The sequence below is a fragment of the Loxodonta africana genome, chromosome 3, assembly GCF_030014295.1.
Source record: "Loxodonta africana isolate mLoxAfr1 chromosome 3, mLoxAfr1.hap2, whole genome shotgun sequence".
Taxonomy (NCBI): Eukaryota; Metazoa; Chordata; class Mammalia; order Proboscidea; family Elephantidae; genus Loxodonta; species Loxodonta africana.
Genome location: NC_087344.1, coordinates 29118573 through 29137693, shown reverse-complemented (window position 1 = coordinate 29137693; position 19121 = coordinate 29118573). Strand labels below are relative to the sequence as shown.

Sequence of the window (19121 nt, the reverse complement as noted above, 5' to 3'; positions counted from 1 at the left end):
TCATTTATATCACACGCAAGTAAAATTTTGCTGGAGTTCATTCAAAAGCGGCTGCAGCAGTACATCAACAGGGAACTTCCAGAAAAAAGATGGATTCGGAAAAGGACATGAAAACAGGGATATCATTGCTTATGTCAAATGGATTCTAGTTTAAAGCAGATAATATCAAAAAGATGTTTACTTGTGTTTTATTGACTATGCAAAGGCGTTCGACTGTGTGGATCGTAACACATTATGAATAACATTCTGAAGAATGGGAATCCCAGAACACTTAATTGTTCTGAAGAGGAACTTGTACACAGATCAAGAGGCAGTCATTTGAACAGAACAAGGGGTACTGCATGGTTTAAACTCAGGAAACGTGTACGTCAGAGTTGTATCATTTCACCATACTTGTTCAATCTGTATGATGAGCAAAGAGTCCAAGAAGCTGGACTATATGAAAAGCAGGGCATCAGAATTGGAGGAATACTCATTAACAAACTTCATTTTGCAAGTAATACAACCTTGCTTGTTGAAAATGGGGATGACTTGAAGCACTTACTGATGAAGATCAAAGACTACAGCCTTCAGTATGGATTACACCTCAACATAAAGAAAACCAAAATCCTCACAACTGGACACATAAGCAACATCATGATAAGTGGAGAAAAGATTGAAGTTGTCAAAGGTTTTGTTTTACTTGGATCCACAATCAATACCACTGGAAGCATCAATCAAGAAATCAAGAGACACACTGCACTGGGCAAATCTGCTTTTAAAGACCTCTGTAAATACGGTTAAAAAAAAAAAAAAACAAAGATGTCACTTTAAGGACTAAGGTGAACCTGACCCAAGCCATGGTATTTTCAACCACTTCCTGGACGATGAATAAGGAAGACCAAAAAAGAATTGATGTCGTTGAGTTGTGTTGTTAGTGAAGAATGTTGACTATGCCATAGGCTGCCAAAGGAACAAACAAATCTTTCTTGGAAGATGTGCAGCCAGAATGCTCCTTAGAAGCAAGGATGACGAGACTTCGTCTCACATACCTTGGACATGTTTTCAGGAGCAACCAGTCCTGGAGAAGGACATTATGCTTGGTAAAGCTGAGGGTCAGCAAAAAAGAGAAAAACTCTCAATGAGATGGATTGACACAGCAACTGCAACAATGGTCTCAGCATAACAATGAATATGAGGATGGCCCAGAACTGGGTAGTGTTTTGGTCTGCTGTACATAGTGTCACTATGAGTGGGAACAGACTTCATAGCACCTAACAATAACAACAGCAACTGAGAAAGGAAGGGGGATGAATATTTGATCTAGATATATGGCTCCCAAACTAAATGAACATCTTCCAGCCCCTCCCTTCATACAGCTAATAACCCATTTGTTCTTCCTATCTTAGCTCAAACGACATCTTTTTAGAAACTTGTCCCTCTCCTCTTCTACCAAGACTAGGTCAGAAACTCCAATTATTTTCTTTCAAATCGCTAGGTATTTTTCATTCAATGTAACATTCACAGAGCACTTTTATTTTTTAAGAAAATAATCGATAAAGTCAACATATCTTCTCTGCTCTGAATATTTACCAATTCATTTTATGACATTGATTTGGTGGTTCAAGATAACTTTCTGACTGATCATAGATTCCTGAGAACAAGTTACATGCACAAAGACCCATTTCATTTAAGTTGCAGGTCTCGTTTGCCAATCAGTCTCATGATGGGTTGGTAACATTCAGCTGTTCCCCTTTGGACTGAAAACTGAAAGGGAGATGATACGATTCTGAATTTGTGGTGAGCCTGTGGAGGTAAACACATCCCAGAGGCCATGCCTGTAAGCCAGCCAAAAGTAAATCAGAATGGAAGTTTTGTTAAGCAATTAGGTTGCTCTTTGAGGGTCTGGGATAAGCAGGGCCATTTTCATATTTCTGAGTAAAATCTTGGGAATTCAACAAATCCTGTCTCATCCTCCTCCTCTAACCCACAGGAGTTAACCACACCTAAATTTTTTTTTTTTTTTAAGATACAGAGGTCTTTCCTTTTTCCCTGCTCCCTCGAGATCACATCTCAGGAAGGGAGCCTGATTTGACATAGGAGGCACATATCCAGCTCCAGAGCTACTCCTAAGGGCCATGACTGGCAAAATTGATTCTATTTTGTTCCTTAGCTTCTATGGAAGGATAGTCCTCAGAGGATAGCATTACAATAGGGTAATTTAACTAACCAGGCGCAGTAATAATTCAGTCTTGGAAGCCTCAGATATTATAAGGGCTTCTTTTTATTGTACGTCTACTCCAGTTTGGTTTAAGCAATGATAGATTAGGAGGAAACACGGCTGCATCTTCCAGAGATCTCATGAGTCACTTTGTCTCCCTGCCTGTCCTAGGCGCAGAGCTTTCATCTTTCATGATTATTCAGAGGAGAACAAAACATGTGGAAGCCAACTCCTCAGTCATAACATCTGGGGAATCCGGAGCATTATTTTAAGTGCAAAGAGAATGCTTTGTGGAGGAAGGGCCCCTTTTAACGGCATTACCTCCTGACACAGATGAAAAGGTAAAAGTTGAATAGTATCAAGTCCTTCCAGTTTTAATTTCCTAGCCTTAGCATTAGCTGCAGGCTGCTCTCTCTGGGTTTAGATTTTAACTCACCACAGTAGCTGTTCTTTTTATTCTTCATTTTCCGTTTCTCTCTCTCCCTCTGATGTACCTAGTGTAGCATTCCATTTACTTTCTCCTCCCTTCCATCATGACCATTACTGTTCATATTGATTTATTGGTAGTTGAGTGCAGAAAACACTGTTCTGCTCTGTTTCAGGAGGGTTAAGCGAGTATACAGATAAGAAAATAGACACAAAAGGCTACATATTGTATGATTCTATTTATATGAAATGTCCCGAGTTGGCCCATCCATAGAGATAGAAAGCAGATTTGCTATTGCTAAGGGATTGGGTAAGGGGGTATGGGGAGAGTTCTTAACGGGTAGAGCATTTCCAATTGGGGTGATGTAAATGATTTGGAACTAGTAGTCGTGATGGCTTCACAATATTGTGAAAGTTCTAGATGCCAATAGTAAATGAATTGCGTACTTTCAATTGTGTAGGACAGTGAATTTCATGGTATTGAATTTTAACACACAGACACATACATACACATACACAAAAGTGCATGGTGCACTTAGGACACCAACACTAGTTCTAAATGTCTGGAAGACAACGTGGAGGAGAGAAGGAGAATATTGAAAGATGAATCTGGCTTGGTAGACGGTGGCCAAACTATCAAATTTCAAAAAGTATTAAAATTTTTATATCAAAATATTATATTTGAGACTACAGAATTGAGGTTTATTTCTGAAGTTAATGAGTATCAGTCCAGTGTTTAAGAAAGGGAATTCTATGAGCATGATTGCCTTGTAGAAATATCTCTCTGGGGACATTGAGTAGAATGTGCTGGGGGCAAGCTAGTCTTCTATAATTACAGAGAGAGATGACAAGAGATAGTGGAGGTGGGAACTGAGCAGTGGGAAATGAATGGAAATATCTGAGAGACAGAATGCATGAAGAAGGAGTTAGCATTTATTGAATACCTGCTCAGAAGTGTTGAACCAGGATTCAAAACCCGGAATGCTGGTATAGCTTAGCAGTCTGTGGTCAGTGATGGACATATGTGAACATTGGCTGTATAGCTAAGTTTGTAAGTGTGAAGGTCTTCTGCAGATCCTCAAGCCAGATCTTTAAACCACTCTTCTTCACAAAGTCAGCACACTCAAGGATGTTTGGACACAGTCTATCTCTGTTAAATGCATGGACTTTGTCCTTTTGGCTTTCTATTCCTCTTACCAACATTTGGTTTCCTTTCTCCAAGTAGGTGGGACAGGACATCATCAGATATCCCACTTTCCACTTCGTGAAAGAGGAGAGTGTTTATTATATGGCCCTAACAGGTCACTTCATCTCTCCGGGCCTCAGTATTTAATAGGTAAAATCAGGAAATGGATCTAATTCTGGATGTCTTAACCATGGCACTGTTTACATTACGGGACAGTTAATTCTTTGTTGTTATGGGATAATTTTTTTGTACTGTGCAACTGTAGGATGTTCAGCAGCATCCTTGACCTCTATACACTGGATTGCCTTTACCTTTCTCATAACAGCCCAAAATATCTCTGAGCATTTCCAAGTTTCCTCTGCAGAGCAGAATTGCTCCTGGGTGAGAACCTGTGTTCTAAATGACCTCCAAACAGTTCCATACTCAGTGTAGTTGATTCTGAAGGCTTAGCACATGCCAAGGACACTACAGCCCTCAGTCCCTCTGAGTAATAAAGAGCAGTTGCTTTGCCACCCACAGCTCTAGGTTTTCCTTTCAAGCAGTGCCCTGTTTCAACCTTCCCAGACCAATATTGAAATGGGAGGTTTGAAGCAGATTCTGCCTATGATTTCAGAAGCCTCCTTTGTTATGATTTTAAGATTCTCATAATGAAGAGTAGGAAACAACCATGAACATAGATTTCTGTTTGTACTTTTATATCCATCTGATAGCATAGAAAAGAAGAGTACAATGTTTGCTATCCAGTAGATCTGAGTTAGCATCACCACTCTATCATCCAGTAGTGTGTAGCATAGAGGCTATGACCTCAGTATGCTAGGTCAGACTGGAATAGTTTTCTACTGCTACTTAAGAAATGGTACCACTTGGTGGCTTGGAAAACACAAATTAATTTTCTCACAGTTCTGAAGACCACATGTCTGAGGTCAGTTTCTCTGGGCTAAAAATCAAGGTGTCAGCGGGGTTGGCTCCTTCTAGAAGATCTAGGGGACAATCTGCTGCCTTGATTTTCTATCTACTAGAGGTTTCCTGCATTCCTTTGCTCATGACCCCTTCCCCATATCACTCCAACCTTTTGTTTCCACCATCACCTAGCCTTTTGTCTTCTTTGATCCCCTGCTTCCCTCTTCTAAGGAACCTTGTGATTACATTGGTCACACCTGGATAATCCGGACTAACCTCCCCCATCTCATGCCCTAAGACACTTGATAGATTCTGGCAGTTTGATAATTAGATAGGGACCACTCTTAGTTAGTAAGTCTTCCTAACAGAAACCCCTTTCTAGAGAGGCTTTGCAGCTGCTGTCAGTTCTAAGCATGTAAGAAAAATGCCCCAGTTTTCAATACCTTTTAACCATCAATTAATTCAATGTGCTTTTAATGCCCAAGGTATGATAGCTTGAAGCCTCACCAGACAAATTGCTGGCAGCTATTCCATTCAAGCGTCATAACGTTTCTGGGACTCCCTCACAAGATATGTGTCACATGAACATACAGACCTGTCAGTGAGAATAAATTCCTAATTCCAACCTCCTTAATTCCATCTCCTTCTTCTTGTCCACAGCTGCTGCCAAGTTTTTTTGTATAGAAACTTCCTTCCAAAAACCCAGATCTGTTACAGTCAAGTTGATTCCAAGTCTTGGTGACCCCATGTGCTTCAGAGTAGGACTGTATTCCATAGGGTTTTTATGGCTGTAATTGTATGGAACTAGATCTGTAAGTCTTTCTTCCGCAGTACTGCTGGGTGGATTTGAACTACCAATCTCTTGGTTAGTAGCCAACTCAAAACATTTGTGCTACCCAGGAACCTAGAAACCTCTTTAGGCTGCTGCTAATTGGAAAATTGCACATGCCCACATCTTCTCGTGCACAGCCTTGGCTTTACCCCATCACAGCCTTGATGCAAGACCCAGTTCTTTTTATGTATTCATCATAAGGAATTTCCACACACAAAACATTACTAAGAAACACATATTTTTTGAATGATTTATTCAAGGAAATGGAGGGGGTTTACAACTGAGTGTCTGAAATTTTTCTTAAAAATCCCCACATGGCAATTCATCTCGCAGACTCCATTCTCAACTACCAACCTTAGATTTTCTTTCTATATTTTTCCCTTTTCAGCCTCTCCGACCTTATTCTGTTTTTGTCCTTTCTTTTTTTTTCAAATCATCCTTTTTAAAAAAATCTTCGTTGTGCTTTAGGTGAAAGTATACAGAGAAAATTAGTTTCTCTTTCAAAAATATGTACACAAATTGTTTCATGGCATTGGTTGCAATCTCGCATTGTGTTAGCTCCCTCCTTTTCTTTTCCACCCCTTGCTTCCTGGTTCCATTCCCCTAGTTTTCCTGTTCCTTCCCACCTTCTCGTCTTTGTTTTTGGGCTGATTTTGCTCATTTGATCTCATATACGTGATTGTTCTAAGAAGCACATTCCTCAAGTGTGCTATTGTTTATTTTTTAAGCCCAACTCATCTTTGGCTGAAAAGTGAATTTCAGGAGTGGCTTCAATTCAGAGTTAGAAGGGTTCCTAGAGACCATAGTCTTGTGAGTTCTGCAGTCTCTGTGAGACCAGCAAGTCAGGTCTTTTTTGTGAATTTGATCACTTGTTCTACATTTGAGTCCCCCTCAGTCTGAGACCCTTTGTTGTAATAGGCACCACCTATTTCTTCTGGTGCTGGGGCTGTGTAGGATGTGGTTCATGTGATCCATTAGTTCTTTGGACTAATTGTTCCCTTGAGTCTTTTTTTTTTTTTTTTTTTTCTGTCTCCTATGCTCTGGACTAGAAGAGACCAATAGTTGTATCTTAGATGGCCAATTGCAAGCTTTTAAGACCTCCAACACTATTCCCCAAAGTAGGGTGTGGAACATTGTCTTTAAGAAATATGTTGTGCCAAATGATGTAGATATCCCCAGAGTCTATGGTCCTTTGCCTTCAAGCCTGGGAACTTCATCCCATGAAGTGTTTAGTTATGTCTAAGAGGTTTCCCTGACTGTGCCACTTGCATGCTCTGTTGTCTACATTTATAGATAAGGAACACCTACAGTCATTTATTTAGATATTTCTTCTACCAAGCCTGTGTCCGCCAGGGAGTGTGCTCCCTTACCCTCTCCCTCATATTTGGCATACCTATGTATCCATTCACAGATTATTGTTTATTGATTCTATTGTTGCAGAATTGTCTATGTTATATAGTAGTTACCATTGTTGTCCTTTATTCAGGTGTTTCTCTCAGTGTCCTCTCTTGCCTTGATCATGTTTTGCTGACTTCTCTCATATTGTGTGTTGCCTTTTCCTTCACCAATGTTAACTCATGTCTACTATCACTCTGGTAATTTTCCCTCCCTCCCCTTCCCATCCCTGGTAATCATATAAGAGCTTTTTTTTTTTTTTCCTGTGTGTAAGCCTTTTGTTGTTACTTTATAAAAGGGGTCTCATACAATATTTGTCTTTTTGCAGTTGACTTATTTCACTCAGTATAATGCCCTCCAGATTCATCCGTGTTGTGAAATGTATCAAAGATTCATCATTATTCTTTATTTTTGTGTAGTATTCCATTGTGTGTATGTACCACAGTTTGTTAATCCATTCATCTGTTGATGGGCACTTCGGTTGCTTCCACAGTTTTGCTATTGTTGATAATGCTGCAATGAACATGGGTGTGCATATGCCTATTTGTGTCACAGCTCTTATTTCTTTAGGGTACACACCTGGGAGTGGGATTTCTGGATCATGTGGTAATTCTATTTCTAGATTTTTGAGGAAGTGCCATACCGTTTTCCATAGTGGTTGTACCATTTCACATTTCCACCAGCAGTGTATAAGAGCTCCAATCTCCCCACAGCCTCACCAACATTAGCTATTTTCTTTTTTTTTAATTAGTGCCAGTAATGTTGGGGTGAGATGGTATCTCAGCGTACTTTTGATTTGCATCTCTCTAATTGCTAATGATTGTGAGCATTTTCTCATGTTTGTTAGCAGCCTAAATGTCTTTTTTTGGTGAAGTGCATGTTCATATCCTTTGACCATTTTTTAATTGGATAATTTGTCTTTTTTTTTTTTTTGAAGTGTTGAAGTTTTGCTTAAATTTTAGAGATTAGACCCTTGTCAGATATGTCATAGCCAAAATTTATTCCCAATCCATAGGTTTTCTTTTTACTCTTTTAGAGAAGTCTTTTTTGAGCATAATAATTTAATTTTAGGAGGTCCCTTTTATCTACTTCATCTTCTTCTGTGTGTGCATTTTTAATTATGCTTGGCAATCTACTTATGCCGCATATTAGGGCCCCTAGCATTGTCCCATTGTCCCTAACTTTCCCTCCATGATCTTTATAGTTTAAATTTTATATTTATATCTTTGATCCATTTTGAGTTAGCTTTCGTGTATGGTGTGAGGTATGGATCCTATTTTATTTTTCTACAGATAGATACACAATTTTGCCAGATCCATTTGTTGAAGAGAATGTCTCTTCTCCATACAATAACCTTTGGTCCTTTTTTGAAGACCAGCTGTCCATAGGTGGGTTTTCAATTCTGTTCCATTAATCTATGTGTGTATTGTTTTACCAATACCAGGCTGTTTTGACTATCATGGCTGTAGAGTAGTTTCTGAGATCAGGTAGTGTGAGGCCTTCTACTCTGTTTTTTGTTTTAAATAAATGTTTACTTTTGGGGGGCTCTTTCCCTTCCATGTAATGTTAAAATTAGTGATTAGTTTTTCCATCTAGGTGAAGAACTGTTGGAATTTGGATTGGGATTGCATTATATCTATATATTTCTTTGAGTCATATTGACATTTTCACAATGTTAAGTCTCCTATCCAAAAGCATGGTGTGTTTTTCCATTTATGTAGGTCTCTTTTAGTTTCTTGCAGTGGCATTTTGTAGTTTTATTTGTATAAGTTTTCTAAGTACCTGGTTAGATTTATTCCTAAATATTTTATCTTTTGGGGGGTTATTATAAATGGTGTTGTTTTCCTGATTTCGTTTTCACAGTTCTCTTTGTTGATGAAGAAGAATACAACAGATTTTTTAATGTTGATCTTTTAACTTGCCACTTTGCTGAATGCTTCTATTAGTTCCAACAGCTTTCTGTGGAGTCCTTAGGATTTTCTATGTATAGGATCATATCATCTGCAAATAGGGACAGTTTTACTTCTTCTCAGTGTGGATATCCTTTGTTTTCTTTTCTTGCCTTAGTGTTTCCCTAAGACATCCAATACAATGTTGAATTAGAGTGGTGATAAAGGACATCCTTGTCTGCTTCCTGATCTCAGGCAGAATACTTTCAGATTCACTTTGCTTCCATCCTTCATCTTGTATCTCATTTTATAGCTTCTCCAGAGGTTCTCAATCTCTGTGCCTTTCTTGTTCAGAAGAATATAAGACTTTTTCACTACTATCTTAATTTTGTATATTAACTATTTAACTGACTTAAATAATAGACCATTTTTCTAAGGGTGAAGATTTTACTTGTGGTCAGATAAAATTAAAAAAGAAAAAGGCACTGTGCTTATCAAGTGCTATTCTTCCTAGGGGAAAAAAAATTTGCTGTGGACTCAGTTACAAACCATGGCAACCCCATTGTAGCAGGAAATCAGAAAAAGCCACTAATGATTTTTATTCTGCTACGTTTCCAAAGGAACAATTGTGAGGATGGTGCAGGATCAGGCAGTGTTTCGTTCTGTTGTATATAGGGTAACTATGAATCAGAACTGACTCTATGGTGCCTAAGAACAACAACACATTTCTTAATTTTTTTAAGCCAGAGAACTGTTGGGTTCCTGAAAGACTGAAGGAATAACATCTTCCAGTTGTGCAGTGTGCTTTGCCAACACTGTCCCAAAGCAAATTTGACCATATCTGAAACTGTCAAATTCTGTCTCAAACTGTTCTATGATCTTTCTGTTATCACCATTTGCCTCAAACAAAATTATATTTTGTTTTGTGTTTTTCCAAAGCCAGGAAGATTCGCTTCATCTTCACTGAAATCTTGGAGGTAGTTTTTCTTGAAATTTTCACTTGATCCGGAAAAGTACAGTTCTAGGGTTTAAATCTTTTTCCCCCAAGGAGATTTTTGCCTGACCTCCCAATGGTTAGAGAGTTTTTTTTTTAATTCTGAAACATCCAAGTACCATTTGCCACTAATTCTAGTTTAGTTTATTTTCCACTTTCTGATAGTTTCTTTTCAGTGATTATTTCTGATCCTCCTTTGCCACCATTTTCTCTGGTATTGTATCTAGACTCATGGTCAATAAAGCTTTCAGATAGGGAGCATTGATAGATATTTTGAGTTTATTTAACTCACTGTCACCTCTGTATTTATTTAACTCACTGTCACCTAATAGTCAGTAAAGCAGGAAATAGAAGGTGTGAGTCATCAGACATGAAGTCACACACGTAGTGAGTAACTCATCCACATCTTTTGTTACTTTCATCTCTCCTCTCTGCATTTCCTCTCTGTCTTATGTTGTTTCCCCTTATCACTTTTCTCTGCTGCCTTACGTTTTTCTTTATTCTCATATCACATCATGAAATGCATTAGTTGAGTTTTGTGGGCAACTGTGTGGTATTAATAATATATTGAACTACCTGGAATTCATTCAGCAGAGTTAAAAAAAAAATTCCTGTTCTTTAGTTCCTGAAATTGATTTCTGTTTTATAAATGCTTATTTTGAAAGGTTAGGAAAATATGGAAACATAACACTTAAAAATCACATCGAAGGTCAACATTGGATGGTAACATTTTATTCACTGGTGATGTAACACAATACTAAGTGTGCGTGTGTGAGTGTAGCCACATATTATCTTTTATTTTTCTCAACCCTCTGCTAATAAGTGATGGAGCCAAGATCCAAGCAATATCTGTAAGATCATAATGGTTTTTTAAAAGTCATTAAAATCTTTAAAACGACTTGACTGTTTTATAGGACAAAAGATTTCCTGAGCTGTGAGCTGTGAATATGATCTCAAGATATACTATATGAGTGTAAAATAAATTTCATCTCCCTTTGTCTGTATAAAAAATTCTCATATACTTCTCTAAATAGACACTGTCTTTACATGATGAAGATATGGTATTTAAGATCTACATCAACGTCATACTAATTTAAAAACATTTAGAAGTGTGTGCATTAAAATCAGGAACAAATATAGTATTTTTAGGATCAACTTTATTACAGTTCTTGAAACAATATCAGACATTACACTGAGCATAATGAAAATACAAATAATCTAGGTTAGATTGCAATGATAGTATTACTTAATACATAAAGCTCATAGATAATACGTAAAACTTCTATTTACAGACACTGTCCCAAGTGATTTACATATGTAACTTAATTGTTCCTCTCAAAATATTATAAGCCTATGATGATCTCTATTTTACAGGGTAAAAAAAAAAAATCACAGAGAAGTTAAGTAACTGTCCCATGGTTAGACAGCTAATAAGTGTCAGTTTGTCATCAAATCCTTATACTTTGTCTCCAGACTTGCCACTCTCAACCAGTGTGTTCAACATCTACTCCAGTATGTTAACCATCCCCTCCAGAGTGTGAGTCTTTGAGCACCTGATTGGAACTAGAAAGCTACCAGGGTCTAATGCAGATTTTCTCCCCATTATCCCCATAATATCCATTGTGTCTCTTGTCCAAACGTCTTTTTCATGCCTAAATCATTCTTCCCTCTCATTCTGTAAAATGTATTTCCAGGCTTCTCCATGCTTTTGGCAGAATATGAACACCACAGTGAGAATTTCAAAGTCCCACCTAATTGTAATCTCAAAACTTCAATTCCAAATTCCTTGGGTGGGATGACACAGGGATGGGGTAAGATGCTCATTGGGCTATCTTCTGTCATGTCATCTCCCGACCAAATCAGCTTTGACAGTGTAAGTTAGACTGCAGGGCTCCATCATACTGTTTGTGAGACAGAGCCCAGTTCTTAGAGAGGGAGGGTATCCTCTGGACAAATATCCCCCAAGGGCCTTTTCAATTTAGACATCAGAATTAAGTGCAGCTGATGAAAATCACAAGGAGGCAAATTTCAGCATTTAGAAGAGTAATGTATTATCATAGTTAAGCAGGATATAAAATGAAAAACACTTTTAAAATCAGGGGCTTCTTATCCCTGGAGGTACCCACTGTCAGATCAATGCTTCTCAAACTGGAATCTGTATATGAATCACCTAGTGTAGTGAATGGTGTCCCCTCAAAATGTATGTCCAGCCAGAACCTCAGAATGTGACCCTATTAAAACACACGGTCCTTGCAGATATACTTAATTAATGGTCTCAAGATGAAATAATTCTGGATTTAGAGTTGGCTCTAAATCCGATGATTGATGTCCTTATGAGGAAAGAAGAAAACACAGAGAGGAAGGCCATGTGAAGATGGTGACAGAGATTGGAACGATGTGTCTACAAGCCAAGGAACACCAAGGATTTCTGGCAACCACCACAAGCTAGGAGAGGGTCTTCAAAAGGAATTAACCCTACAGTTACCTTGATTTTGAACTTCCGGCCTCCTGAACTGTGAGAGAATAAATTTCCATTGTTTTAAGCAACGCAGTCTGGGGTAACATGTCCTTGTTGTTGTCAGGTGCTGTCGAGTTCATTCTGACTCATAGAGACCCTATGCACAACAGAACGAAAACTGCGTGGTCCTGAGCCATCATTACAATCATTGTTATGCTTGAGCTCATTGTTGCAGCCACTGTGTCAATCCACCTCGTTGATGGTCTTCCTCTCCTCCGCTGACCCTGTCCTCTGCCAAGCATGATGTCCTTCTCCAGGGACTGATCCCTCCTGACAACATGTCCAAAGTATGTAAGATGCAGTCTCACCATCCTTGCCTCTAAGGAGCATTCTGGTTGTACTTCTTCCAAGACAGATGTGTTCATTCTTTTGGCAGTCCATGGTATATTCAATATTCTTCGGCAACACCACATTTCAAAGGCATCAATTCTTCTTTGTTCTTCCTTATTCATTGTCCAGCTTTCACATGCATATGCTGCAATTGAAAATACCATGGCTTGGGTCAGGTGTACCTCGGTTTTCAAGGTGACATCTTTGTTCTTCAATACTTTAAGGAGGTCCTTTGCAGTAGATTTGCTCAATGCAATGCGTCTTTTGATTTCCTGACCACTGCTTCCATGGCTGTTGATTGCAGATCCAAGTAAAATGAAGTCCTTGATAACTTCAATCTTTTCCCCATTTATCATGATGTTGCTCATTGGTCCAGTGTGTGAGGGTTTTTGTTTTCTTTATGTTGAGGCATAATCCATACTGAAGGCTGTGGTCTTTGATCTTCATTAGTAAGTGCTTCAAGTCCTCTTCACTTTCAGCAAGCAAGGTTGTGTCATCTGCATAACGCAGGTTGTTAATGAGACTGCCTCCAATCCTGAGGCCCCGTTCTTTTCCATATAGTCCAGCTTCTTGGATTACTTGCTCAGCATACAGACTGAAAAGGTATGGTGAAAGAATATAACCCTGATGCACACCTTTCCTGACTTTAAACCAACCGGTACCCCCTTGTTCTGTCCGAACAACTGCCTCTTGATCTATGTAAAGGTTCCTCAGGAGCACAATTAAGTGTTCTGGAATTCCCATTCTCCGCAGTGTTATCTATAGTTTGTTATGATCCACACAGTCGAATGCCTTTGCATAGTCAATAAAACAGGGGGTAAACATCCTTCTGGTATTCTCTGCTTTCAGCCAGGATCTATCTGACATCAGAAGTGATATCTCAGGTTCCACGTCCTCTTCTGAAACCGGCCTGAATTTCTGGCAGTTCCCTGTTGATATACTGCGACAGCCGTTTTTTAATGATCTTTAGCAAAATTTTGCTTGCGTTTTATTTTTAGCAAAATTTTGCTTGCATGTGATATTAACGATATTGTTCTATAATTTCCACATTTGGTTGGATCACCTTTTTGGGGAATAAGCATAAATATGGATCTGATCCAGTCAGTTGTCCAGGAAGCTGTCTTCCATATTCCTTGGCATAGACTATTGAGCACCTCCTGCACTGCATCTATTTATTGAAACATCTGAATTGATATTGCATCAATTCCTGGAGCCTTCTTTTTCACCAATGCCTTCAGAGCAGCTTGGACTTCTTCCTTCAGTACCATTGGTTCCTGATCATTTGTCAGCTCTTGAAATGGTTGAACAACGTCTAATTCTTTTTGGTATAATGACTCTGTGTATTTCTTCCATCTTCTTTTGATGCTTCCTGCATCGTTTAATTGTTTCCCCATAGAATCCTTCCCTATTTCAACTTGAGGCTTGAATTTTTTCTTCAGTTCTTTCAGCTTGAGAAACATGGAGTGTGTTCTTCCCTTTTGATTTTCCATCTCCACCTCTTCACACATGTCATTATAATACTTTACTTTGTCTTCTCAAGAAGCCCTTTGAAATCTTCTGTTCAGTTCTTTTAGTTCATCAATTCTTCCCTTTGCTTTAGCTGCTTGATGTTCGAGAGCAAGTTTCAGAGTCTCCTCTGACATCCATCTTGGTCTTTTCTTTCTTTCCTGTTTTTGTCAATGACCTCTTGCTTTCTTCATGGATGATATCATTCCACAACTCATCTGGTCTTCAGTCACCAGTGTCCAATGTATCAAATCTATTCTTCAGATGGTCTCTAAATTCAGGTGGGTTGCACTCAGGGTCATATTTTGGATCTCGTGGACTTGCTCTGATTTTCTTCAGTTTCAGCTTGTACTTCCATCTGAGCAATTGATGGTCTGTTCCACAGTAGGCCCCTGGCCTTGTTCTGAGTGATGATATTGAGCTTTTCCATCATCTAGAAAAAATTACCAAGGTAATTTGACATTCTTAGGAAACTAATACATCTAAGAGCTTTTTAAAATGGAGATCCTGATTCAGTAGGGGCTGTCTACAGATTCTGCATTTCTAACAAGCTTTCAGGTGAGGCTGATGCTTCTAGTCCATGGGTCACACTCTGAGGACCAAGGAGCTAGATGACTCTATCTCAGAGAAATATATGCAGAAAAAGTGCTGGCTTTATGAGGTAGGTTATGACTAGAGATTAGTTTACTAACTTGGAACGGGCAGTCAAAGGCAGAAAGAATGGCTGCATTATTAAATCCTCTGAATATTCAGCTGATCCATTGACAAAACAGAGTGTTTTATTGAGGTGTAAAAGACAGTCCTTGTACTTTTGTTTATTATGTGAAAATTATAATCTGTAATAGTGCTGCTGATTGATGATGCCTATTTGTTTGTAAAGTATTGTTTTTCTTTTTGCTTTCTTGATAGTTACACTAGGTCTATGGAAAGAGAAAACCACACACAAATTTCAGAATTTATTCTTCTTGGACTCTCAGAACAGGAGGAAATGCAATCTCTTCTTCTTGGGCTCTTCCTGTCGTTGTACTTGCTCAGCTTTATTGGGAACCTTCTCATCATCTTGGCCACCATCACTGGCTCCCATCTCCACACTCCCATGTACTTTTTTCTTGCCAACCTGTCTTTTGTAGACATATGTTTCACTTCTACCACTGTCCCAAAGATGCTACTGAACATCCATACCTATAACAAAGCCATCACCTATCAAGGCTGCCTTGCCCAAATATATTTTTTCATCCTTTTTATACAGTTGGATGTTTTTTTCCTTTCTATAATGGCTTATGACCGGTTTGTGGCCATCTGTCACCCACTGCACTACATGGTCATCATGAATCCCAGACTCTGTGGCTTGTTGCTGCTTTTTTCCTGGATATTGAGTGTTCTGGATTCTCTGCTACGTAGTTTACTGGTGTTGAGATTGTCCTTCTGTACTAACTTGGAAATTCCCCACTTCTTCTGTGAAATCAATCAGGTTATCCAACTTGCCTGTTCTGACAACCTCCTCAATATCATAGAGATGTATTTTGCAACTGGGGTAATGGGCATTATTCCCCTCACTGGCATCTTATTTTCTTATTCTCGGATTGCCTTTTCCATACTGAGAATAACATCAGCAAGGGGGAAATATAAGGCATTTTCCACTTGTGGATCTCATCTTTCAGTTGTTTCCTTGTTTTATGGTACAGGTCTTGGGGTCTACCTCAGTTCTACCACTATTCAAAATTCCAGGGCCAGTGCAATAGCCTCAGTGATGTACACCATAGTCACACCCATGTTGAATCCCTTTATTTACAGCCTGAGGAACAAGGACATAAAACAGGCACTGAAAAGCCTTGTTGGGATTGTCACTTTAAACAAGTGACAAAAATGTTTGCCATTGGGCTGGGCAAGAATATATGAGTATCTTAGGACCTAACTGGCATTCAGAAATTCTGATTTTTTGTTGTTGTTGTTGTTGTTCACGTGTCTCTCATTCTCCAGACATTTCTGGCATTTTATGTTTTTACTTGTCTGAAAGTAATTTCCAACTTTGGGACAGAACTAATTTGAAAGTATCCACTCATTTAAAGTAGTAATGGTTATTTTTAAAAATATGCTGTCTTCAAGTTCATTTTCTCTTTCATGGCAAAATTATGATGAAGCATAAAAATCTTATGGATAATAAAGACATGGAGTTTAAATTTTTGTTCCTGGTTTACTGTGTGTTATAGTTCTGAGGTCCCCTTTATTAGACTTGAGTCACCCTTTTCCTTTCTGAATCCCTATGTTCATGCCACTTTCATAATTTAGATGCAGTATGCTTAATTATTTTATAAGTTGCCTGAGACATTTTAATTCCCTCACTGAGAGCTTTTTCTCTTATCCAGTGATGTCTAGTGACAATTAATAACCTATTTGAAATTGAATGATTATAAAAACAACATGAAATTTTGTGGGATGCAACTAAAGAAATGCTTTGAGGGGAATTACAGCTATAAATATTAATATTATAAAAAGAAGAAAGGTCTAAATCTATGACATAAGTTTCTATCTTAAGAAGCTAAGAACAAAGTTTAACATGTATCCAAAGTAGGTAGTAGGAAGGAAATAATAAATATAAGGATAGAAATCAATGATAAAAGAAAAAAAGATAACAAAAAGCCTTAATCGGATTCCTTGAAAATACTAATAAATGAACAAATGCCTAGAAAGAACGATCAAGCAAAAAATGGTAAAAACACAAATAACTACAAATCAATGAGATCACTAAAAATGCTGAGATATTAAAAAAAATAATTACTATAAACAACATTATGCCTATAAATTTGACACCTTATATGAAATAGTTACATCCCTTGAATAAGAAAACCTAACAAAACTAACTCAGGAAGAAATAGAAACTTTGAATAGCTCTGGACTTATTTTTTACATTGCATTTGTAAACCCAGACTATCCCATGAAGAAAGACCCTGGACAAGACGGTTCTACTGATTAAGTCTGTGACACATATAAGGCAAAAATAATGCTAATCTTATACAAATTTTTAGCAGCCAGATGCAGAAAGAACTCTTCTCATTTTACAAGACCAGCATAACCTTGACACAAAAACAAAAAAACGATAGTATTAAAAAGAAAACAAAATTTCAGATCAATATCCCTAATGAACATAGACACAGCAAACTTCAACAAAATTTTCACAACTGAAAGCAAAAATACAGAAATGCAAAGTGGACTCAACATTTCAACATCAAAGTAATCCATCATATCCACAGCCCAAAGAGAAAGCCATATGATCATCTTAAGACATGCAGAAAAAGTATTTGACAAAATTCAACATCCAAAATTCAACTCTCAGCCAATGGAATAGAAAGGAAATTTCTCAACCTGATCAATAGCACCTACATCGTATTTAATGGTGAAAGAGTGAATATTTCCCCTCTAAGATCATAAACAAGGAAAGAATGGAATGTCTGCTCTCATGATTTCTTTTCAATATTGTACTGGAGGTACAATAAAACAAAAAGTATAAAGAACAGAAAGGAAAAAATAAATCTGATTATTTGCAGACATCGTTATATACATAGTCTAAAGCAATGTATAAAAATAACTTCTAGGATTAATACATAAATTTAGCAAGGCTGAAGGTCACTAGGTTAACATAAAAATAAATTATATTTCTGTATACTGGTAACAATCTCGAGCCCTAGTGGTGCAGTGATTAAAAGCTTGGTTGCTAACCAAAAGGTAGGCAGTTCGAATCCACCAGCCACTCCGTGGAAACCCTAAGGGGCAGTTCTACTCTGTCCTGTAGGGTTGCAATGAGTTGGAATTCACTAGACTGCAATGGGTTTGGTAACAAATTGGAAAATAAAATTTAAAAATAGCTTTTGTAATGCCATCAAAATATCAAGGAATAAATAGTTAAAATGCATGCAAATTATTTACACTAAAAACTATAAAATATGTATGAGAGAAATTTATGAAGACTGAAATATAAAGACATACATACCATGTCCAGGGCTTGGAAGATATAATATTCTTAGAATGTCACTTTACCCCAGAAATGACCTATCACATTCAATACAATACCAAACCAAATTCTGACAGGCATTTTTGTAGAAATTGATATTTCTAAAATTTACATGATGAGCAAGACAAGGCACACCCCCATGTGTGTTCCTGCCCACCACTTACTCCCCCCACCAAGGGCTTGGTAGAGGGCAGTGGTAGTGGGACAGTGAGAGAGGTCACCCAGCAATCTCTCCTCCTATCCAGTGCAAGGCAGCATCTCTGTGTGTGTGTCTTCCAGGGGTGAGGCAATCGCTTAACCTACCCAGAGAGGGGTAGAAGAGCTGTGACTGTCTGTGAATCCCCTCATTGCCCCTTCCTCCCTCCAGCCACATGATGTGAGGAAACACAGCTGAGCTCACATCCACCAGGCAGGACTCTCTCCCTTAACCTGCCCAGCAATGGGCAGAGAACCCATGACTGCACATATCCCACCGCAGCCCTTTCCTCCCTTCTCCACTACCAACTGCCACATCTACCAGGTGGGATTCCATCCCTTAACCCACCCAGCAAGTGGCAGAGGAAACCCAACTGCATGTGTATCCCCTAGCAGCCCCTTCCTTCATCCCCTCACCTGACCTGAGGAAGCACCAGTGTGTGTACATCTGCCAGATGCAAATCTGTCCCTTAACCCACCTAGCAAGTGGCAAGGGAGCCGTGACTAGGCACATACCCCTGCAGTCCTTTCCTACCTCTTCCCACCTGGCATGAGGCATCACCACTGTGTGCTCATTCCACAGTCACAATTCCATTCCTTAACCCACCCAGAGAGGGTTGGAGGAGCTATACCTATGTATGCATCCCCACTGAAGTCCTTTACTCCCACCCTCTGCCAAGTGCAGAGTGTAAGAAGAGTGAGTGTGCACATACCTATCTGTTGCACTTTCCTCCCTCTTAC

At 38.6% G+C, this 19121-nt stretch overlaps 1 protein-coding gene across 1 annotated transcript; it reads left to right on the top strand.

Annotated features, from left to right (window-relative positions):
* The first annotated feature begins 14853 nt into the window (after window positions 1-14853).
* LOC100670056 (olfactory receptor 7A10-like) lies at window positions 14854-16252 on the top strand. Its single transcript, XM_003413316.3, has one exon. It carries the CDS (start codon window positions 15099-15101, stop codon window positions 16035-16037), a length of 939 nt encoding a protein of 312 aa, XP_003413364.2. The 5' UTR covers window positions 14854-15098; the 3' UTR covers window positions 16038-16252.
* Window positions 16253-19121: the final 2869 nt, after the last annotated feature.

Excerpts from the sequence above, each read along its gene's own strand:
- LOC100670056 (XM_003413316.3), top strand. The coding sequence starts at position 15,099 with ATGGAAAGAGAAAACCACACACAAATTTCAGAATTTATTCTTCTTGGA.